This window comes from Antedon bifida, chromosome 5 (assembly GCF_963402885.1).
Source record: "Antedon bifida chromosome 5, ecAntBifi1.1, whole genome shotgun sequence".
Taxonomy (NCBI): Eukaryota; Metazoa; Echinodermata; class Crinoidea; order Comatulida; family Antedonidae; genus Antedon; species Antedon bifida.
In genome coordinates this window covers 13,736,071-13,761,333 of record NC_136230.1, presented here as the reverse complement: position 1 = coordinate 13,761,333, position 25,263 = coordinate 13,736,071, and the positions used below count along the sequence as shown (strand labels likewise).

At 32.6% G+C, this 25,263-nt stretch overlaps 1 protein-coding gene and 1 pseudogene across 1 annotated transcript; both read right to left on the bottom strand.

Annotated features, from left to right (window-relative positions):
* Nucleotides 1–266: 266 nt before the first annotated feature.
* Nucleotides 267–4,054, bottom strand: LOC144842372 (uncharacterized). The gene is made up of 2 exons (XM_078698823.1): nucleotides 3,926–4,054; nucleotides 267–3,620 (listed from the first exon to the last, which is right to left on the bottom strand). Exon 2 carries the CDS (start codon nucleotides 3,345–3,347, stop codon nucleotides 267–269), a length of 3,081 nt encoding a protein of 1,026 aa, XP_078554949.1. The 5' UTR covers nucleotides 3,348–3,620; nucleotides 3,926–4,054.
* A 3,351-nt stretch (nucleotides 4,055–7,405) lies between these two features.
* On the bottom strand, nucleotides 7,406–8,333 carry LOC144842371 (uncharacterized; annotated as a pseudogene).
* Between the last annotated feature and the right edge of the window lie 16,930 nt (nucleotides 8,334–25,263).

Here is a 25,263-nt window from a genome sequence, read left to right as displayed (position 1 = left end):
TCGAGGGTTGCGGCTAGTACTGCGGCCATCAGTTCTAATCTGGGAATAGTTACAAGTTTCAACGGTGTAACTCTAGCTCTACCAATGATGAATTCAACTATATGCTTCTTACCGTCTGGTTCGATACGAAAATAGGCCACTGCAGCATACCCCTTTTCGGACGCGTCACAGAAGATATGCATTTGCACAGCAGTAGTTATATCAAGTTTTACCCACCGAGGAACGCTGACCTGTGATAGAATAGATGTACGGTCGAGCCATTGACTCTATGTCTTCTTCTCGTCTTCAGTTAAAGGTTGATCCCAATCAGCACCTCTCCTACAAACTTCTTGAAGAAGAGACCTTGCTAATAAAACAAATGGGGCAGCTATACCTAAGGGGTCAAATACAGAACTGGTAACTGACAGCAGTCCTCTTCTGGTCATCGGTTTGTCTTTGGGAGTAAGCTGAAAAGTAAAATTGTCGCTTCCGGCATCCCAACAGACACCAAGGGTCCGTTCCGTAGGTAACTCATCGAGAGAGAGCGACACTGATGGAGCTCGTTCAGATTCGTCTATGCTATCGAGCACGTCTCTGTTATTGCTTAACCATTTTGTCAGTCTGAAGCCACCTTCACTAAGAATACCAGAGAGCCTCTGAACCAAGTGCTTCGCAACATCTATACTTTCAACAGAGCTGAGACAATCGTCAACATAAAATCCAGTACGTATGGTCTCTATGGCCATCTTACCAACTTCATCTTCATTCTGCTTCTCGTTGTCATCTGCTGTCTGCTTCAAGGCTTTACTAGAGCAGCATGGCGATGAGGTTGCACCAAACAAGTGCACGCACATCCGGTACTCTTTAGGCTGAGCATCTAGGTTGCCGTTCTCCCACCACAGGAATCTTAACACATCTCTGTCGGAGTCGATCATCCTTACTTGATGGAACATGGCTTCGATATCGGCAACTATGGCTACTTTCCTCTGTCGGAATCGAATAAGCACGCCTAACAGATCGTTCATAAACCCTGGCCCTTTAAGTAGATGATCATTCAAGGATGTCCCAGCGAACTTGGCAGCGCAGTCATATACGACTCGAACTTTCCTTTTATGAGGATGCACAACCGGATGATGGGGCAGAAACCAGACATTACCGGCATTTCCTTCGTTGAGCACTGGCTCCGCGTATCCCTTCTTGATGTAATCCTCAATAACTTCGGTATATTTAGAGTGCATGGTCTCGTCAGATACTAGTCTTCTCTTTAGCGAGCTAAGTCTTGACAACGCCATCGATTTGTTGTTGGGTAGATTGTGGTCTTCTCTTCTCCAAAGCAGACCCATCTCATAATGATTATCTTCCATCTTCTTTATAGTTGAGCGGATAATTTCATGCGCTCTGATGTCTTCCTTTGAGTCTTGCTCGTCTGACAGTCCACTATTTTCGATGGCCCATGAACGTTGAATCTCATCAAGAAGCCGCTGGTTACTGACATGGATTCGGTTAAAATAACTCTTCTTGGTACCGTGCCCTCCTGGCCCCATAATCGACCACCCAAGAGGTGTCTTTACGCCATAAGGGTCTTTAGGTCTTCCCTTTCTTTCATCCAACACCCAAAACGCTTGAGGTGAGTCTGCTCCGATTAAGAGGTCGACTTTAGCGGACTTCGGATTCTCCCATGGAAAAGACCTTAAATGTTCCCACTTACCTAGTTCCTCAACAGTAGGGAAACTCTCCATTGGTGCTGGTATTTTAGCTACAGTCAGAAATTCGACATTCATTTCTTGGCATTCAAACTTACCTTTGACTCCTAACTCAAACTTCCAACCTTCGTTCTCCAAGTCTCCATTGATGGTGGATGACGTGTACTTCTTTAGTCTCTCGCCTCTAGCACCTAATGCACATCTGAGGTCTTCAGAACACAGGCTTGTGTCTGATCCGTGATCTAACAAAGCCAAGGTTCTTACCTGATTTCCATTTTTCGCTGTCACGATCACTGGCAGGATTCTCATGAATACCTTGTTTCCACTGGAAACAACTCCAGAATTCACCTTAGCTTCGTTCGTTACCTTAACGACTGGGGGAGAAGGCGGATGCAGCATGTTATGGTGTTTCTCAGATCCGCACTTGCAGGTCCATTTTCTTGTGCATCTAGAACCTATATGACCGGATACTAAACACCTAAAACACAGTCTCTTGGATTTAGCAATTTCCACTCTCTTTTCGTAATTACCTTCAACAAATTCTTTGCACTTGTAAACCTGGTGATTACCATCACAAACAAAACACCTTACTGGCTTGCTACTTATGTGATTAGACTGAACGTTAACTGGCTTGTGACTCCTTCTGTCACTCGCAGAATGTCTGGATTTCGATAGATTCCTACCGAACATCGTTGACGATATTTCTGCGTTCTTTACTAGCAAACTAAGCAAATCTTTAAACCCAGGCTCCCTATTTTCACTAGTTAGAATGTCATGCGCCTTTTTAATCCATGTTGTTTGCAAGTGGTTGGGCAAAAGATCCTGCACCTTTAAGATGTTTGTAGTGCTATTTAGATCATTTGTGTAGCCGAGCTTAGTTAATGTAACAAAGCATTTTTTCATTGAGGCGATAAGATCCCAAAGGGAATCGGCATCATTAGCCCTAACAGGATTTCTGTTGGTAAGCTCATGCATTAGCGCGCCTAGTATCATGTGAGGTTGACCGAACTGGCTCTTTAAAATGCATTTGGCTTCATCATAGCCTCCGTCGCCTAACAAGTCACAGCACTCGATATAGCTACGCGCTTTGCCTTTACACATAGTCTTCAAATGTTGCAGACGAGTAGCATTACAACTTAGTTTTGATTCGATATTAACTTGAAAGTTAATTATGAAAGAAAAATATTCAATAGGATCGCCAGAAAACTTGAGATATTCTGCCTTAGGCAGTTCTAGTGCTAACTTAATTTCTTTGAAATCACTTAAACGATTTGATGACACACTTATGTTACTAACATTATCACCATCAATATTATCATGGTTACCTGAAGTAGTGGTAGGTACAACTACCGCACTCCCATCACTGGATGGACTAACCTTATCCTTCAGAAAGCTCTCGGTTGCAAGTCTTACTTCCAGGAAAGTACCCTGGACTTCTTCCATCCATTTCTCCTCTTGCGCGTAGGCCTCGTCGTCTTCGATTTCGTCGGACAAGCTTCGATGCGCGGACTCCACGGCTTCAAATGTAGTTGTCACTTTCTGGAAGAGATCCTCAACGGTTTTGATGTTTACTCCCTCTTTGTCAAGGGCAGACTTCCACAGGTTCACTGCTCGCGTCATCGCGCCTTTACAGTTTCTCCGCTGTCTACTATATTGAGTAGCCATGTTGTGCTCAGATGTTCTTCCAGTCGTTGAAGAACCAGTACTTTTCCACAGTAGCTTTACACGATGTCGTCGACGTCGTCACTCACTGCTAGTTGTCATTCACTCACTGTAACTGCTCTTGGGCTCGGAGCAAGTTTGGAATGTAGAGGGCGTCGTTTAGTCAAGTCACACAAACGCGAACAAGGCAACACTATGACCATCAGTTAAACAATCTTCAATTTATTATGTTCCAACCGTGTCTGTCTGACTACCTTTCGTTAGTTCGTTCGGTGACTAAATACAAAAGTATAAATACAAGTTACCATAAAATAAAACTGAAGTAAAGGAATCATACAAATCGTCACAAAGCACATGTTATAATCGTCTAACATAAATTCCTTCATTATCGTCATCATTCAATGCTTACGCTCAATTATTATATTAAATTCCGTATTACTTAACTTCTTCAGTTACCGTACTAATCATAGTAATACATTAAAAATGGCAAACAATGTGAACAGTATCATCATCTGAATTACAGCACATACAAACAATTAATTAACATGTCAATCAATAATATGCATAGAACAAATCCTTACGTGAATATGACCGCTCTAAGCCTCAAATCTTATGTCAATATTCTCCTTTCAAACATTATCTTAATTCTGTAACAATAATCAACATAAATATATTGATAGAAATTTGTCTAAAATATAACACAAAACATGATAAATGCATAGGAAATGTCAATTAAACTGATCATGAAACCATGATAAAACATGTCTAAATCCTTCTCTAATTAACACGCACATAGTTTAGTTTACTTAAACGACACAAAGAATGCTTTTATTCATCCACAAGAAATATCTTGAATAATTAAGATAAGCAGAGATCCAGTAATTTAGTTAACCAATCATTAACCAATGGCCAAATGCATCACAATACAATGGAACTTCCCTGCATAGCTAATGAATATTCATGAGCTGAGAAATCAGTCAGCGTACCATGCTACAGCGGTAAGATCAAATACGATATTCAATACATGGAATAGCTTAACAATTCTAGGCTTAAATCATATAATATCTTCACGTCGATGAACAGTAATAACATGTGTATAGTCTAGGCATGTCTATAAAATGTTGGAAACAGTAATACATTAGTTAAATGCCTGTTTAGAATCGTATACAATTATGCTCAATGTTAACATTCCATTGAAACAATGGACTCATCATGGCGAATATACAAATCAACATGTCAACACCTTATTAAATCTTTAATTACTAAGCGAATCGATTCGTAAAGAATCCTAAAACTACTTATTTATAAACTTTAACTCACCAGTAATCATCTGCTACTGAACACAATGTGTAATTTGGCATTTACGCTCGCAAATCTGGCATTTTCTACCATCAATAAACCCACGTGCATCGCCGACTGATGCTAGTTGCGCTCTTCCGACGCGAAGTCAAAGTTCGTTCTACCTCACAAATACAATTTAAAACGCTGGGGGCGCGCTGCATGGGAAAGATCTAACAACTACATTCAATGATTCAGGGATTTCATGTGCTATGCTGTAAATACTTCCTACAATAGGGAGAAACCTACAGTATAACAATGTGTACTATATTAATCAGCAACTAAACACGACAGTATACCACAGTATCGCATCTTTCTTTCACATCTATCTTTTTTCAATTCGATTTACTAATTGATCTGACTTTATTTCATTTATGGAATACTGTACATTCAAAGAAAAATCAGCTGGACAACTTTAATTTAATTGTATAGACCTAAAAATAAACTTGACGTTCCATACATGGGCTCACGTTTCTGTAGCATGCATGCTAAAATATATCTCGTATTGTCTTTACACTGTAAATACAAAATGTATGTCAAGTGTCCAACTGAGATGGAAAAATCCAAGTTCCACCTGAAAAAATTAACTTTGTTGTTGTATGGCATTTTAATGTCACATAATATTTAGTTATTTTGGTCAATAATTTGAACAAAACAAATTATCATTTACCTGAAAAACCAATGGATATTTGGTTGAATGTAACTGTTACGTTGACTTTTTGTAAGTGAAACATGCCTTTTTTTTCCCACGAAAGTGTTTAACTGAAACAACGCTATAAAATGGCATATTATAGTTTTTGGACGACAATACAGATTTAACGTTAGAATTTTAAGTAGTTAAATTACCTGCCTAGTCTATCCCCAATTATTATTTTTTAATATTTTATTATGCTCACCTCTCTTAAAATAAACAAAAACTATGACAAATGAATACAAACTTATGTATTGACTTCAGAGCAAATAATATAGATGCAAAAACAAAACAAATGTCTATCACACACAATATAATATTTTAAAACACATAGTCAAATTAGTCATTGGTAATGATTATTTCAAAAACAGTTGTGCTTTAGTGAAAATAAAAGGGTAGAAAACATTGAATTGAACATGATTAGTTAATCTTCAATAGTTGGTGTTTGAAAAAGATAATTGTTGCAGTTTTTTTTTATCTCATTAGCTTGGTCGCACTGCACTGTTATTTGGGGCTTATTTCAAAAATGTCACTGTTTGTCAGAATTTGATTGAATCAGATGCAGATGTTAATCATCAATCTAACGTAAGTAATAAAGTATATTTTGTTTTTTTTCTTTTAATAAATCAGGAAATTGTATATAGATTCTATTTCCGTCAACTAAAGTGTTTATTTTATCTTAGAAATAATATAATATAAAATAATAAAACATTTTATAACTCGCAAATTCAAAAGGTGAAAATGTAACCTGGTTGAAGCAATTTTGTAAACAAAAAGTACATACAATTGTTATAATTGAGATATACATAAAAAGGTAAGATTCGAATGGTAAAACTTGCTTGAACTAAACAAAAAATATTGTTTTTTTAATGTTTTAAAACGAATAAATGAATTAGAAGAATAAAGAAAAAAGCATGCCAAGTGATCTAATCTATCAATTTCGCACCCCCCTCTTTCAACAATTACGGTAGTTGAATCATCGCTGTTGCGACGAAAATGTATTCGGTTCCCACTATCATTTTGCAATGTAACCACACACACATGTTAAAACATTTAAGAATAATTTCGTTGATCTGCCTCTGCTGCTCAAAGCATCTTGTCTAAAAGTGGTGGATTTAATTTGCGATAATTGAATGTAATTTATAAATGAAAAAGTTTAAAACAACAAAGAAAAGAATAATTCTTAACTTCCTTGGCAGGTGCTCCACATACTGACTTATCAACAAAATGTAAACATTAAATTGCACACTCCCGGTAAGAACATTGCGCAAATGTACATTACATTATCTTGGCGTTCGCTACTTTGTAATCGACGCAGTGTGTTGCAATCAATGTGACACTCGGCGAACAGTTTAATAGAGTTGCGTTTAGGTCAACGATACCGTGTTCGAACGTGAAAAAACGCAAACAGCGAGATAACCAATGAAGTGCTTATATTGTTATGCTTAGACAATAAATACACAACACATCTTACTTGGTACCGTGCACTTTATTCATTCGTTGTGCACAACCTCCTGGCCGGGGACTCTTTCCTTTACAAATACCTCGTCTATTTAAACCAACCCACAGGTGAAAAATATGCAAATAAGTATTGTGTACCACAAAAGACTAACGTCACAACATACGCCCACCCTATAAAAATTGACCCCTATCAATTTTGATCAAATATGATACAAATCTACATATCTAGCATTATCCAATTCTAATATACTTTTTTTTTAAAACATTTTCCCTTTTTATATCACAACATACGCATTATCCAAGTATATACCATATATACCGTACAGTTTGAGCTAATATATTAAAAGTAATTGATTATGTCGTCATCTGTACACAACCTAATATTATGATTCATTTACATTAAAATTGCAATTAATTCGGTAATCGTCATCAGTTAATTTATAGACAATAAATATACGCCCCCGACAAAATAATAACCGCATGCTTTAGAGAATTTAACATATCTAAATACAGACTTACATACATTTGCCTTTTACTTGATACCATGCCACTACACTATTATCATCAGAATTCAAACTTTACATTTCCCCGTAATCCTTACAGGATTATTCTCTATGTACTCAAGGGAATTCTGCACGGCTTCTCATTTATTCCGAGAGTGTGGAAAACCTTTCCATTTAATCAGGTATTCCAAACAATTTTGACAATAACGTCCTCTTATAATTGTTTCGATTCCAAACTCTTGCTCACTTTCAGGAATGCCAGGAAAGGTTAAATGGTATTTCCGTACCGTTTTAAATTACGAGTGGCCATCAACGGCCCAAATGAGTCCTCCGGACAGTCCCCGATCTCGAATTCAGGCAGCTCACTCATTTGCTCCGGATCCGTATGTAAACTATTATTAGTGGGTCGTGCATATCGATTATATGCAAATTTCATCCGGTTCACATGAACCGGTGCTTTCAGAACTAAGTTCAAAACACAAAAATTAAAAGGCCACACAGATAAGGGCCAGACCAAAATTTCATTAATTTACGCGATAAACCTTTCTGTAACGAAGGTATATACACCCAAATCGAATCGCCCACTTATATGTTACCTCGCGGACGCGTTCGTCATATCGCTCCTTCATTTTCGCTTGATTCTTAGAAACAGCTCTAAATATCTCCAACTGACTTATTAACACATGCATAATTATGATCTCGTAATGTTTTTTCGGGATAGTGGCATTGTTTTAATAATGTCACATCGACCGGAAACCTGGCTTTCCTGTCATATTAAAGGTAAAAATGACTATAACCAACAGAGTTTGTAGCCGGAGCTGTACGATAAGCGAACTGTATCGCCGGTAAATATTTATCCCAATCATTATGATATTCATTTACATAATGCGAAATGCACTCTAAGATAACAGCATTGCATCTCTCCTGTATTGAGAGTGATATGCGCTGGTATTTATTTATTTTATTTTTCGCTATCTTGGCTCTCAAATCGTCCATGACCAGAATACCACAGGAGACATTTTTCCTATCATCGAAATTACTATTAAAAGGAGGAATCACCCACTGAACCCGACTAGACGATTCAATGCTGTCTAATATTATTAGAAACTTGCGCAACCATCCCCGCGATCGTATCTAGCGTTGTATTTTCATTACTGTACTAACACGGGACTTGGGATGGTTATTTATAAAAGTACCAGAGGACGCTAGACAAATATGGCTAGCCGAGCTGCATCTAAAGCATTTCGAAAATACTGAAGTTCTTTAGAAAAAAAAATACCCGAATGTTCGGCAATAACCCTCTCATAAAATAGACAGGAGCTCAGAATCTGATTTCTTTATCTGCTTACGCCATAACATAATATCCGACGCATATTAATCAATGGTTTCTAATGTAATTGTTTCCTAGTTAACAACTGCGATTCAATACCCCATGTCCAGGATTGACTCTCAAAATGTGCTTTTAACAAGTCGCGTATTTTAGTTATATAATTCTTATGTTCCTCCTCTATTGTATCTAGAAATACTTTCATTTTCAACGATAAAAATGGCTTTAGGTTCTGTATAATCTCGCAATGAAGCATCATTCGCATCCCCTGAATATTTCAACACAGACCCATCCATATCATATTTAAATGCCATGTTGCCAATTTCACATTCAAACTTCAAATCTGATAATACAATTATTATATTTAGAACTATCCAATTATAAAAATAAGATAAATAAATAGAAATATTTTATTAAGAAAAGATATACAACCACACAATTAACTACTGCCGTTTCCAATCCAATGTTTATAAATACCGTACATGTTTAAAAGCCAAATTTATATTTGAGAAAATGCAGTAACTTGTAAACACTCCTGTTTCTAAAACCCATAATGTATAATAATAATAATAATATATTATATGTTATATATTACATATTATATTATTATATTCTTACAAATAATTGGACATTACATTATAAACTAACTAACAACAACAGTGTTGGCTTTTATCTGTCAGAGAACGATTAACTAAATAATAGTTAAACTAGTTAAATACGGTAGAATTTAAATTCAAATTAGAAACAAATTTCAGTTGATAGTAATACCTAAACGTGTTTTATTTATTTCAGAGTGGAAGTGTGCCGTTGCATTGTGCTGCACAACAAGGTTGTACAGATATTGTTAACATTCTGCTTATGGCAGGATCTCGTGTGAATGTTCAGAATAAGGTAGGTCGTAGGTGTTTGTACTCTTGTGGATGTTCTATTTGGATTACATTTCATTAAAAATACATTGGCAATAATTATTTTAAATGCAAATATTACTGTACATTATACGTGAATGCATATAACTGTGAAACAGGTTAGGATTAGATAAACGTGATTCAAATTATATTAAACACGCATATTCGCATTTCTGTGTAGGATGAAATACAAAATGTATCCCATTAGGCCTATGTATTTAATATAATATTTCACTGTTAGTGCTTATTCGTTTTGTTTAGTTGTGTATTTTCTTTCTGTGTATTTATTCAATCTGTAAAGACATAGAAACACAAATAAACCATTCAGTAACTATAAGTTAACTTGCGCCCTCAACATTGGCGAATTATACGTAGTGCGTTTTTCATATAAAAAATATTCATCGTATAGCCGATAGTTTCAAACATAATATAAAATTAATCAAACTAACTTCTTCTCTAGTTCCCTAACCATATTCATCATATTGTTACAATTACTGTTGTGAAATGGCTGTATATCCCCCCTTGTGACGACCTTTTCCAACAAATAGAATTGTGTTTGATTATAATACAATATTGCGTGTATAAATATATGTGGCGGAGCGTTTATTAGAGAGTGGAGGTTGAATATTCCAAAGATGTTTTATGGAAGACGGGCGTTTATTATAGAAAACGTTTAAATAAACGGCTTTCACCATGGGCAAAAGCAACCCGGGTCTGAACAGCGATACACATGCAAAACATTACAGCAACTCGGCTACCATTCGGCTATGTCGGGGTTTTACCTGATTAAAAAAAATAAATAAATAAATAATACAGTGCACATTGGCTGCCGTTCATTTCGGCCGCCACGTATGGAACGCCTAAAGCCCCAGTGGCCAATCAAATTTCGAATTTCATATTGCCCATTTGTTAAATTCAAAATAAGAGCTTGTCTCTTATGCCTGGCATTATTATTTGAAGTGTGTAGGCCACGGTAGTTTTTTTTGCATGTACAGCAGCCTTGTGGTTGTCTCATATTAGGCGAATTTTTAATTACGCAGATACAAGACACTTTGTCAAGCCCACCAGCTAAGTCAAGTGGTTGACATGAGTAGAAAAGAGGCTACACTACAGTAATTTTAAATACTAGAGGGTTCGCTCGCGCACCCTCTAGTGGGTGTACCCGAATGGTCCTCGAAAACATGACCAATAACGCCTCTGGAAATTGAGGCCCGGCTGACTATGCATATGACTGATGAGTAATTGGTACTAATCATACAGTAAGAACATAAGATGCAAATAATATAATTGTAAAGAACAATATACGTATAATATACATATTATATTATTATATAATATTATCTGAACGTTACACACAGGAGGAAACCGTTAATATGGGTCATAAATCACTGAAACAGTCTCTAATGTGACCGTACCAAGAGACCAAAAGCATAGTTTATCAAAGTGGGTGACAGTGAGCGGGGCTTTAACATTTGTATCACAATATATCATGACAACAGCATCTTGTTAATTTTGGAACAAAATGATCAAATGACAACTTTCGTAGCCTACTTATATATCGGTCGTAGACACCATTTATAATTATAAATAGAGCAAGCAACATAAATAATCGATAATATAAACAGTAACTATAGGCCTAACTATAGTAACATTGAATCGCACCTAAATTTGATTAAATGATTAATAAATAGCATAAATAGTTAGTTCAATTAGCCTCCTATAGTAGCATTGAATCGCACCTAAATTTGATAAAATGATTAATAAATAGCATAAATAATTAGTTAAATTACTAAAACAAATTTATTCTTGATAGTTGAATATCTAAAACAAATAAATTGTAGTTCACGATTCAGTTGAATCACTAAAATCACATTGTACTAAAACAAATTGTATTTCACGTAAAGTAAATCCCTTTAATCAATATAATTGATTAGTTGAATATCTAAAACAAATTAATTGCAGTAGGCCTAGTTCACGACGATACGTTGAACCACTAAAATATTTGTATTTAATGTTGAATGTCGCCGGCCATTTTGCCGGAAGTGACGGACCCGGAAGCCAGTTGAACAACAGCGCGAGTGTGTGAAAATAACCCTGTCATATCCACAAATTTCGATAGGTAACGCTAAATGTTGTCGTTGTAAAAGACAAAAATGGAACAATAGCGTCGATATGAAAACTAATGTTATCAAATCTACGTTTCGCGGTACATCTGAGATAGATAAGGTGGGTATCCAAGGCGGAGATTTGTACCGAAGTTTTTGAATTGTGCTCGCCGATGTCAGAATTAACCATAATTTATATATAGATAAAACAACCTGTAACTATCTATTCACTCGCCTATTGTGCGTAGTGATGATACATAAACTGTTACTAAGTTGAAATGCCCCTACACATCCACTTAATAATTACTATCTACTAAACAAATCAGGTATATATCATGATAATCTTAATTAATTGGTTCTTAATTTGTTAAAGACGTTTGCATTCATTATTCTATTGCTATATTCAACAAATTGGTCTGTGGATGTACATCACATTTTGGAATGATGTTTCATAGATGAGAAGGATGATAAATACTAACTAATTAGTATGCAAGTCTCAAACCACTAAAATAGAAATGAAAAACAGAGGACAAATGGAATAAACGTTTGAAATGCAACAGACGACAAAACTGTGATTAATAATGTATTAAGCAGGTTGCTTGTGAACTTACAGAACTTTTAGTTGATATTATTATTATTATTATGGAAATACGCCATTTTGCTCCCTTTTCCTAATAATACATCATGACAGTTTTTGGGTTGTATTACTTACCAGTTTGTAAACAATGCAGTGTGTAATTACTTGTAACTAATTGCTACTCATTGGTGAAACTTGTTATAAGCTTAATGACAGTTCCAAGATAATATTGATGACTTGATGATTTTGGTCAAGTGATGATAATATTAAGCTGATGCAAATTAAACGATATTTGATTTCTGTGAAAAAAACACCAGTCTAAACAGAATTAAATGATAACTTTACCGAGAACCATATTTTGAAAACGTATTAGGGATGTACATATTGTGTGTAGGGATGTACATATGACTCAATTGCTAATTTGACCTGCATTAGGCTTGATGTATAGAGTGCACACTCACTAAACTAACCATTTCTATTTGAAATTCCATTTAAAAAAAGGTGTGACCTATATTTTACAGGTCAAGTCATTGTTATAAATCGTTGTTGTTTATACAGTGAGATGACATTCTACTGTACAAGCTGGACCTACAATATTGTTTAAATGTTTACACTGTGAATGAACACTAGTTAGGCTTCCGAAACATCGAAACATTCTCAATCACACTGTACTGCAATCATATACTTTATATTTTCTTGTGGAAAGACATGGTGTACCACACACACAACTTCACAAGTTGGACCTACAATTCAGGACCCAATAATAGTGTTAGACTCTTTTGTTCTATGAATTAACGGGCGTGTTGAAAAGTACGTAATGATCTAGCTCCATGACCTTTGTTCAACGGTTATTTTAGACCGTCGATGCAGCACACTGTAACGCGAGTTTAAACTTTTTAATCAAGAAATATGTGCTAAGCTAACCGTCCAAAAATTGTCCGCGAAAAGTACACGCACAAGGGTAGATGTTTTTGGGATGACACTGAAGTTTTAGATTATTATTATTATTATTACCTTGTTAAAAACTGATTCCATTGGGCCCTGCATTGAGTTAAAAACCATTTACATAATAGCATTTTGCTGAATATACTTCCTATGAAGTTCTGATTTAAATAACCCTAGGGATGTGATGGTTCTCCTCCTCCTCCTCTTCCTCTTCGACGCTATTCCAGAGGGTTGCACCAACAACACTAAAACTTGTGGAGAAACATTCTTTTCTCGCAAAAGGAATCTTTAACTTCAACAATGTGGACTGCCTCGTTACGCGTGACTGGGATAAGGATATATCAGTCATAATATATTTGGGAGTCATTTTATTTATGCATTGAAATACAAGGACAGTCCTTTTAAATGAAACTCTGCCCGAAAATGAAAGCCAGTCTAGGTCTGAGAACATGTCTACTGAAGGAGTCAGATATGGACATTTTAAAATAAGCCTTGCAGCTCGTTTTAAACACTTATTAAGTGTTTTATTATGGGATGCATACCTGCCACCCAATACTGTACAACAATAGTCTAATGACGGCCTTACTAGACTAGTGAATAGTGTGTTCATGCAACTTTGTGGGATACAGTCGCGAATCCGATTTAGCATGCCTAGTTTAAAAGAAACTGTTTTGTTCACGTCTCAACATGCGGTGACCAACTTAACGTTTCGTCAATTATATGACACCTAAGCATTTAGAGGATTTTACCTTTTCAACTGAATTGTTTGCAATTTTTAGATTAAGGTCGCTAGTAGATATTTTCTTTTTCGATCCGATGAGCATTGATTAAGTTTTGTTTGCATTTATAGTGAGTTTGTTTCTGTTTGCCCAATTGTGTACTATATCTAATACAATATTTAAATTTGTTTCAATTTCGTCTATGGTTGGTAAACTACATGTCAAGGTTGAATCGTCACCGTACATGAACAACTTACAGTTTTTAGGAATACAATTTTGTAAATCACTAATTGTGTAAATGATAAAAAGCAGTGGCCCCAAAATCGAACTCTGTGGCACACCAATGTTTAATGGTCGCGTCTTCGATTTTGTGCCACCAATGTTTACATATTGACTGCGATCAATATGATTTAAACCACTCCATTACGGATGGTGACATGCACATACATTTGAGTTTTTTTAAACAGAATTTCATGACTAACTGAGTCAAATGCCTTGCTCAGGTCTATGAAAACAGTACCAGTCATTTTACCCTGTTCCATGGCATGTAAACACTCGTTGGTTAAAGATGTATTGTCCCCCAAAATCATGAAAAATAAAGATTTTTAAAATCGGACTTTGAATAGGCCATTTTGCAGTTTTAAAGTTGTTCACTTCCATTAGGAAAAAAACGGGGGAAAAAATTATTTCACCTATAAAAAGACAAAATAAACAGTTAAATTACCCAAAAACTCATTGTCTTCCAGACAATTTGACCATTTTTTGCTTTAAATTACATTTTTCTCAGGTAAATAAATTTTTTTCAGACCCAATTTTTTGTGAGAGTGAATAACTATTATGTGACATTAAAATAACATATTCAACAACAAAATTTAAAAAAATATTTTTTTAGGGGGACAATATATCTTTAAGTCATGTAGCGTTTTTTCAGTTGAATGAAACGGTCCAAACCCTGATTGACAAGATGGGATCAGCTTGTTCACATCAAGGTACGAATGAACGGCCGAATGTACCCACCTTTCTAAAATTTGTGAAACCTTTGGTAGGATGGAAATTGGTCTATAATAATATTAGTGTTACTTTTGTCTCCTCCTTTGTGAATAGGTGTAACAGAGGCCTTTTTCCACTCTGTAATGTAATGTCCGCATCGTATTGATAGGTTTAGGACATGGGTTAATGACTTTGTCACGTGTGGGTAAGCTAGTTTCAGCATTTTTACACTGACGTCGTCTGGACCTGTTGCTTTACCAGCAGACATTACTAATATTTGACTTTGAACAAATTCTTCTGTGATGTCTGGCAATATACATTGTTCGAGTGAATTTGACTCAGAGACGTTTTGGTTTGATTCAAATATACTACTGGTTGTTGCATTCGCCATACGTTCACCGATTGTGGAGAAATGTTCATTCAATATATCAGCAATGTCGTCAGGATTGTTGATAGTAATTCTATTATTGGAAATAATACAATTTGGGGCTGATTTGTTATTGCTTGGAAGGACCTCTTTTAGTTTCTTCCATCTTCAATAAAATTAGCGGTAGAACGTTACTACTGTTGGTAATAATAAAATAATGTCTACTTCACTCTTGTATCGGAAGCCCAGAAAGAAAGTCATTTAATTATTCATATTATACCAATATCCACATTCGGATTATAGATATGTACTATTTATTTTCTATAGATTACTTTCATATTATTTAGGCTTGGGTCAAATGACATACAAAATAAAGAAAAGATTACGATTAAATCTAACATTTTAATTATTTTGATCTTCATTTTTACACATAGCGAACCAGAACAGAATCAACGTTATAACGCGTTCATAAACGATATGGGACACTATACAAATTATACATATACCATTACTTTCAATGACAAACAAAGAATGACTACATCGTTTATAATGTACAAATAATATTATTTTTAAAATAATTTCATAGTTCAAATCTATCCAACGATACAAAACAGGATAAGATTTGACAAAAGTGTATGTCACCTTTTGGTCATTTAGTATAGTTTCGATACCAAGTACATTATAACATTCTGACATGTTAATGTAATACAATGTTTAGTATTAAATGCATGGCCATGTTTAGTGTGGAGTGTCGGACATTACGAACCAGTATTTGTATTCTATAAAACTTAAAAAATGTTAATTCGGTTACAATAATAATATAATACTACTATACCTCATAACATGATGCAAAAACTGATTTAAATTCATCGTATGTCTAATTCAGTTACAATAATAATAATATCTTTTTATCATCAATAAATTAAAATGTTCAACAATCCACTTTGCATGTAGCATACTACTATACCTCAGTAACAAAATATCAATACTAAAACTATCTGAATTTCAAATCATCGCATATGACAAAGGTCTGTGTAAAGGAGACTAATTGACATAATGTTTCAATATATCGTTAGTGTGAAGTTACACCAACCACGTAGTGTGTTCCCATAACAACAATGTTTCTCGAATAGAAAACATAATGTTAGCTTTAGTAAATAAATATTCATTTAAATTGTTAATTTGCGCGCGCACAGCTCTAATTATCAGATATTTAAAAGGTTGAGTTTAATTATGATATTTTTAAACTAGTATTTTTAAGACGAATTAGTTCCACTTCATCACACGCGTACTGTGGTATTGTCTGTATTGCCTACTATTATGGTTTGCATTACTCTATATACTAATAAACTAACATTTGACTACCTTTTTCAACCCATACAGTATTAGTAGAAAGAAAGGTACTTCAGACAGAAAATGTTCAGTCAGCCATGACTTTGGTGAATTTCCTGATTACGTAATATCGGTCTAGTCAGTCGTGGTTATAACAATGGTTAACAATGGGGATAGTATTAGACAATAGAGTATATCATTTCACTAGAAAAATGCCGACATAATCCAAAGACATAAGTTATTTGATCCGGATATTATAACAATGACTAAAACAAAAAGATAAGAATGAATGAATTTAAATAATAAGTATGTCTTGATTGAACTTTACCGACAGGTAATTAACCATCTTCCGGATTTGTTAACATTGAAGTAGTGGAGGTAAATTTAAATGAGGGTAAGTATGCTTATTGCAGTACATATGCATTTGTTCCGAGAAATGTTAACACATAGGAACATCGGCAATATAAACAAAAGGTGTATTATATAAGTTAAAGTGGCGGTAATTTTAAAAGATTTAAACAAAAGGTGTTTTAATATAATTTACAGTGGCGGGGTTTTTTAAAGTTAGGCCAAGGTGTCGCGGTATAGCCCGGTAAGGGTGTTCGAGGAAGTGACGTCAATTAATCCTAATTCAGTAAAATTAATAAAACAAAAACAAAAACAAAAATTAAGTAGGGACGCTACTTACTATAAACTTAGTGTATATATACTGGAGTAAAACATCATTTTGGCTGAAAAAAATTTAGTAAATGCCGAATGTAATCTTTTGGAAAACGGAACGGATTGATGATCTTGAATTGAACAATTTTGGAAATGGGAGTACCCACTTACGCTACAGCCTGACAGACTTAGCATATTCAACCAAAAACCAACAACTAGTTACTATGGGTTCCGTGATTGAACTTACTATGGACTGTGTGGGGAAGCTACTTAATGAAACAAAAGATACACGGCGCTTCGACACAATGTTCCGACAGGAAATACAACAATGACAATTGACTGAAACAAATTCAGTAAATGCCGAATGTAATCCTTTGAATGTTTATAACTCTCGAATATTTTGTCATCTTTACCTCATTCTACAACGCTACAACCTGACAGACTTAGCATATTCAACCAAAAACCAACAACTAGTTACTATGGGTTCCGTGATTGAAATAATTGATCTTACTATGGACTCTGATGTCGAAGAAGATGTTATATAATATAAGCAGTGATTCAGAATTTGAAGACAAAGACATACTAGCTATGACTGGTGCCTATTTTACAGCAAAGGAGGAGGAAGAGATGAGGGAAGAGATGGGGGATATGACGTGTTTAATGGCGATTCAACCCCCACCTCCAATGAACGTTGATTTCAATAATGTATCTAATACTGAAGAAGACGAACATTATAGATCGAGAATAATTTCTGAAGAGGAGAGGATTGTATACGACGACACGTCATCGGTAGTTGACTACCACCTATTTCTGGCAAGAAAAGCCGATGTAGAAGATGAGGTAGAAGATGGGGTGTTTGCGGAAGAGTACCTGAACCCTGTGCTGGAGGCGGAGATTAAGAAAGAAACTACCGAACTTGAGTACAAAGAGATAATGAGAACAATTGAGAAGGTTTTCATAGAAGAATTTATATTCATTCTGAAGGACATGGTTTGAACGTTATAACTTTCACGGCTCAAGATATGAACAACTCCTAACATTTTTTCGACCAATTCTGGCATTGAAACTTATGGACAATAGCGCTACCCATTTTGAATGGGCGCTAAACTACTTTCATTTACGTTGTATAAATGTTGATGCGTTTGCTAAAGCCATAAAGTTGATTACAAATGATTCAGAACTTTTTAATAAGATTCTTTACCAATTGTAATTTGTACAAATTTAAAATAATATCTTAACACTTTTTTTAATTAATGTTACATTATATTTTTATATTTCTTATTTCTTTTCGGTAAATTTATTATTATTATGGTTGTAAATTATATTGAAATAGAATATGTGTTAAAATAAAGGTTGTGTTTTTTCTTTTAAAAGCAACAACAACGAAAATGAATTTGATCTTTGCGTGTTATTTAAGTATTTTATTTATTTTTTTTAATTTTCATTTGGGTGAATGAGGGTAATGAGTATGGATGAGTACTTAAGAAAAGTATATTATTACGATCCTAAGCATCCTGATAGTTTTGGTGGTGTGGACCGACTTTATCAAAATGTAAAATACGATTTAAATATTACCAAGAGACAAGTTCAAGACTGACTGAGCAAGCAAGATACATATACATTACACAAATCCATTCAACGTAAATTCAAACGAAACCGGGTACTTGTAAGTGTTATTGATGAACAATGGGGAATGGATTTGGAAAAATAACGTGTATAAAATTTGATTCAGACAAACTGTTTGACTTTAAATTTCCAAAAATCAAAGGAAGTCAATTTTGAAATAGTTGGTAGCATGGTACAAGGAATCGGACTGGAAAAAATAACAACAACTAATCCTAACAAAATAACCCGTAAACCAAAATCTCACTCTCTACCATTCAAAAACAACATTTTTGATGTAGCGATTTTTTCAAGCGGTATTGTCATGAACGTATTGAAAAGAAAATAGTTTTATTGTCAATGATTTGTCAAGTGTTTTATTTTAATTTCAATTACTGTTGTATTGTATTTAGTTTTACCCGTTCATGTTGGCATGATCAATATTTGCTCAAACTCCATTTTATCGTTATGTTTGTAGTATTTTAGAGCTTCCCGACCATCGTAATAATGATATAACTAGAATTCGTAACCGTGTGTTAGATTCCACGCGTATTATATACATATTGTCTTACTTTAATTCCTTCTCTCGTTATTCACCCGATGTAGTTTGATCAAACAATTGTACCTGAGCCTGAAAGGTTAGTTGTTATGGTACAAGGAATCGGCCCGGAAAATAATTTGTTTTCTTTTCTGTTAAATTATTATTATGTTTGTGAATTGTGTATTGCAATAGATTTGTTTAATGAAATTAAATTAATTAGGCCTATGTTTTGACTTAATTTACTGTCAGTGTAAATTTGTAAAAGTAGTTTTCCTACTTTAATTCACGGTAAATTTATTTATCGACTTAATTTAATTTGTTTTCTTTTCTGTTGTTGTTAAATGTAATTGCAAACACACATAATAAATGATTGTGATTATAAATATTCTGTTTACTTCTTTTAATTTTAAACAGTACAATAGATCTGTAATGTAAAGTTATATTTTATATATAATAAGTAATATTACAAAAATAAACATACAAAATGTATAAAGCATAGATTAATTAAATTTAAATACAATTTCTTTATTTCAAAATGAATTTCATTTTCTACGCGTTTTCAATTTTAAATCTTTTAAGAAAGACACAATAGGTACTGCTAAAAAAATAAAACGCACACAAAAGAAAACAAATTTGAGACGCACGATATGTAACGACGGTTTCAATAAAAAGGCATATTATAAATGTAATTTTTACCAAATTTATAAAGTAAAGTGTTATTATTGAGAAATATACATTTTAGATAAATGATAACACATCTAAAATTAATTAGAGAGATCAATACAATATGGTGTTCATAATAATGTTTTGATGACTAGAGGAAACATCTGAAGACATTCAACAAAAAACAAGCGTTAACACCATACCAGTCACTAAGAATGCTACTACTCTGAAAAAAAAAAAACATCTCCCTTCAAGCACAGAAACAAATTCTGAACGAAAATAAAAAATAAAAATAATTAGTAAACGAAACACGCGCATTATAAATAAAATGAATAATTTAAGAATATTTGTTAAAATACCCACGAACAAAAAAAAAAAAAAAAAAGAAACATACTAACCGATTTATCGTCATTACGAAGTTCAAATAACGAAAACTTTTCCTTGAAAATTCCACAAGAGACACGTTTTACATTTTCTAACTGCATTTCAGTGTCACATTGTTTCGCAACACATGTACATAAAACGAGTCCTGTCACAAATCTGCCGACATTTATTTTTTTATCGCTCATCATTTGTTCTAATACATAATACAGCGCTTCCGAAGAAATATCTTTACACAATTCTAACACATTAAAATTGTTTTCCAACTCTTTACAAGCACGAATAGTACTCTGGATGATGGGTGAATCCAAAACAATTAACCCCGTCAATTTATATTCAATGTATTCTAAAACTACTTCCTCTAAATCAACCATAACGCTCGACAAAACAAATGATAATGGATGTAATTACCAAGAAAGTTACAACTTAAAACATTTATTTTTGTTTTTAAAAAGAAGTTGTAACATAGAAACTAATTTTGTCAGGAAATGTGTTTTTATTATTTATGTGATTTATTTGTGTTTAGAAAGTTACAACATTAACATTTAATTTTGTCAAAAAAAAAATGTGAATATACGGAGCCGAATGTAATTTTTAATCCTTAGTATAGTGAGAGATTTTATATAAGAAAAAAAAAAGAAAAAAAGAGCGAACGGAAACTAATGATTGCAGATTAGCCATATAGAAATGGATTGAAATTGGAAATCCACATGATCAAAGAAAAGAAACCATTGTTCCGACAGAAGCTAATGACAATTACAAAGGATGACACAGTTTGAATATAGTAATTACCGTAAAACATAATTAAATGTTGTCAAGATAGTTGTCAAAAATAAATAAAATATATTATACTGAATTTACTTTGTACATTAGGGTTGTTGTTCATTTATGATTGTGAAAAATATACATACGAATAAAACAGCTATATATATATATATATAAAAAAAAATAATGATTCAGTGTTATAATTTTATTTACCTGTCATTATGTTAAATAAAACATATTCTAAATTAAATTTATATCATGTTAGATATATTTTCAAGAACATTTGTTACATAAAAATAAATTTGTAAAGAAATTTGTTACATAAGATAAATTTGTTAAGAAGTTTATATTTGTTACATAAAAATAAATTTGTAAAGAAATTCGTTACATAAATTTATTTTTTACAAGAAGTTTGTAACAGAAAATTATTTTGCTAAGAATTAGTTGCATCAATTGATTTTATCAACCGTATGTAACATAAAGAATTATTTTGTTGAAAAAAATATTTTGTCATTCAGTCCATTTGTTCAATAGGCCTAGTTCGTTTAAGTTTTTAAGAATTATTTGTGTAATATTCTTGTGTATAAGAGAATTTATTTTTAACCTTTGTAATTATTTTGTAAATATCATTTATGCAATATTTTTGTGTGTAAATATTTGAATTTATTTATACTTTTTTGTATGGAAATAATTATACTAATATTAAATATCATTATTTGTTTATAAATTTATTTGTGATTATAGATTTATTCTTTATAAGTATGTCGATTAATTTCAGAATCAAAAACTTGTTACATAAGAAAAAAAAAAAAATGGTCATGAAATTCGTTAAATAAAAAATAATTTATCAAGAATCTTTTTACATAAATTTTATTTTATCATTAAATTTGTTACATAAAAATAATTTGTCAAGAATCTTTTTGCATAAAATTTGTTTTGTCATTAAGTTTGTTACATAAAAAAAAAAAAAATTGTTTCATGAATCTTGTTACATTTTTTAAATTTTTGTTTTCAACTACTTATATGAAAATTCAAGTTAAGAACGCAGTATAATGACAATGACTGGGCGTTTAGTAACACCTTTCACCGCGGTGATTAGCGGACAGACTTCCTCCGGTAACTCGGTATTTGTTAACATTGTCACAGGTGTTTCATGGTTGGAAGATAAATTAAATAATAGAAAGCGATGGGATAATATTAGACGGGGTTTTAATTTACAAAAAGAAGCGGCTGAAAGTCTTTTATCGAGGGCTGGGGTAGATGATGGTCCTTGTGGGATAACCCAGCTTAAGCGTTTTCAGGAAGCGTTACCAAATTATCAAATTATTGTTTCATTCCGTTTTTCCAAAAGATTGCATTGTAATTACGGGAACTGTTTTAACCAATCGTAATTGTCATTCTGGTAACTTTTTTTGGTCCGTGATTCTAGAAACTTAAAAATGAGTACTAATAGATAAGTTCAACGTTCAAGTGATCATCTTACTTAAAAATATATAAATAAAAATAATTATAACTTAAACTAATAACTAACTACTGAACTAATTTACTTGAATTTAAAATCCTAAGAATAAGTAAAAAAAAAAAAAAAAAAAAAAATTAACATCTAACGACAGAATTCATTTTTTTTAAAAACATGCACAGGTGTTTTCAGTTGTAAATTTGTTTAATTATGAACAGAGAAAAATAAATTTATTTATATCACCGCGACAATAAAATAAAATAAATACAGAAGTGGTTATCGCGGTGATATAAATAAATTTATTTTTCTCTGTTCATAATTAAACAAATTTACAACTGAAAACACCTGTGCATGTTTTTAAAAAAAATGAATTCTGTCGTTAGATGTTAATTTTTTTTTTTTTTTTTTTTTTTACTTATTCTTAGGATTTTAAATTCAAGTAAATTAGTTCAGTAGTTAGTTATTAGTTTAAGTTATAATTATTTTTATTTATATATTTTTAAGTAAGATGATCACTTGAACGTTGAACTTATCTATTAGTACTCATTTTTAAGTTTCTAGAATCACGGACCAAAAAAAGTTACCAGAATGACAATTACGATTGGTTAAAACAGTTCCCGTAATTACAATGCAATCTTTTGGAAAAACGGAATGAAACAATAATTTGATAATTTGGTAACGCTTCCTGAAAACGCTTAAGCTGGGTTATCCCACAAGGACCATCATCTACCCCAGCCCTCGATAAAAGACTTTCAGCCGCTTCTTTTTGTAAATTAAAACCCCGTCTAATATTATCCCATCGCTTTCTATTATTTAATTTATCTTCCAACCATGAAACACCTGTGACAATGTTAACAAATACCGAGTTACCGGAGGAAGTCTGTCCGCTAATCACCGCGGTGAAAGGTGTTACTAAACGCCCAGTCATTGTCATTATACTGCGTTCTTAACTTGAATTTTCATATAAGTAGTTGAAAACAAAAATTTAAAAAATGTAACAAGATTCATGAAACAATTTTTTTTTTTTTTATGTAACAAACTTAATGACAAAATAAATTTTATGCAAAAAGATTCTTGACAAATTATTTTTATGTAACAAATTTAATGATAAAATAAAATTTATGTAAAAAGATTCTTGATAAATTATTTTTTATTTAACGAATTTCATGACCATTTTTTTTTTTTTCTTATGTAACAAGTTTTTGATTCTGAAATTAATCGACATACTTATAAAGAATAAATCTATAATCACAAATAAATTTATAAACAAATAATGATATTTAATATTAGTATAATTATTTCCATACAAAAAAGTATAAATAAATTCAAATATTTACACACAAAAATATTGCATAAATGATATTTACAAAATAATTACAAAGGTTAAAAATAAATTCTCTTATACACAAGAATATTACACAAATAATTCTTAAAAACTTAAACGAACTAGGCCTATTGAACAAATGGACTGAATGACAAAATATTTTTTTCAACAAAATAATTCTTTATGTTACATACGGTTGATAAAATCAATTGATGCAACTAATTCTTAGCAAAATAATTTTCTGTTACAAACTTCTTGTAAAAAATAAATTTATGTAACGAATTTCTTTACAAATTTATTTTTATGTAACAAATATAAACTTCTTAACAAATTTATCTTATGTAACAAATTTCTTTACAAATTTATTTTTATGTAACAAATGTTCTTGAAAATATATCTAACATGATATAAATTTAATTTAGAATATGTTTTATTTAACATAATGACAGGTAAATAAAATTATAACACTGAATCATTATTTTTTTTTATATATATATATATATAGCTGTTTTATTCGTATGTATATTTTTCACAATCATAAATGAACAACAACCCTAATGTACAAAGTAAATTCAGTATAATATATTTTATTTATTTTTGACAACTATCTTGACAACATTTAATTATGTTTTACGGTAATTACTATATTCAAACTGTGTCATCCTTTGTAATTGTCATTAGCTTCTGTCGGAACAATGGTTTCTTTTCTTTGATCATGTGGATTTCCAATTTCAATCCATTTCTATATGGCTAATCTGCAATCATTAGTTTCCGTTCGCTCTTTTTTTCTTTTTTTTTTCTTATATAAAATCTCTCACTATACTAAGGATTAAAAATTACATTCGGCTCCGTATATTCACATTTTTTTTTTGACAAAATTAAATGTTAATGTTGTAACTTTCTAAACACAAATAAATCACATAAATAATAAAAACACATTTCCTGACAAAATTAGTTTCTATGTTACAACTTCTTTTTAAAAACAAAAATAAATGTTTTAAGTTGTAACTTTCTTGGTAATTACATCCATTATCATTTGTTTTGTCGAGCGTTATGGTTGATTTAGAGGAAGTAGTTTTAGAATACATTGAATATAAATTGACGGGGTTAATTGTTTTGGATTCACCCATCATCCAGAGTACTATTCGTGCTTGTAAAGAGTTGGAAAACAATTTTAATGTGTTAGAATTGTGTAAAGATATTTCTTCGGAAGCGCTGTATTATGTATTAGAACAAATGATGAGCGATAAAAAAATAAATGTCG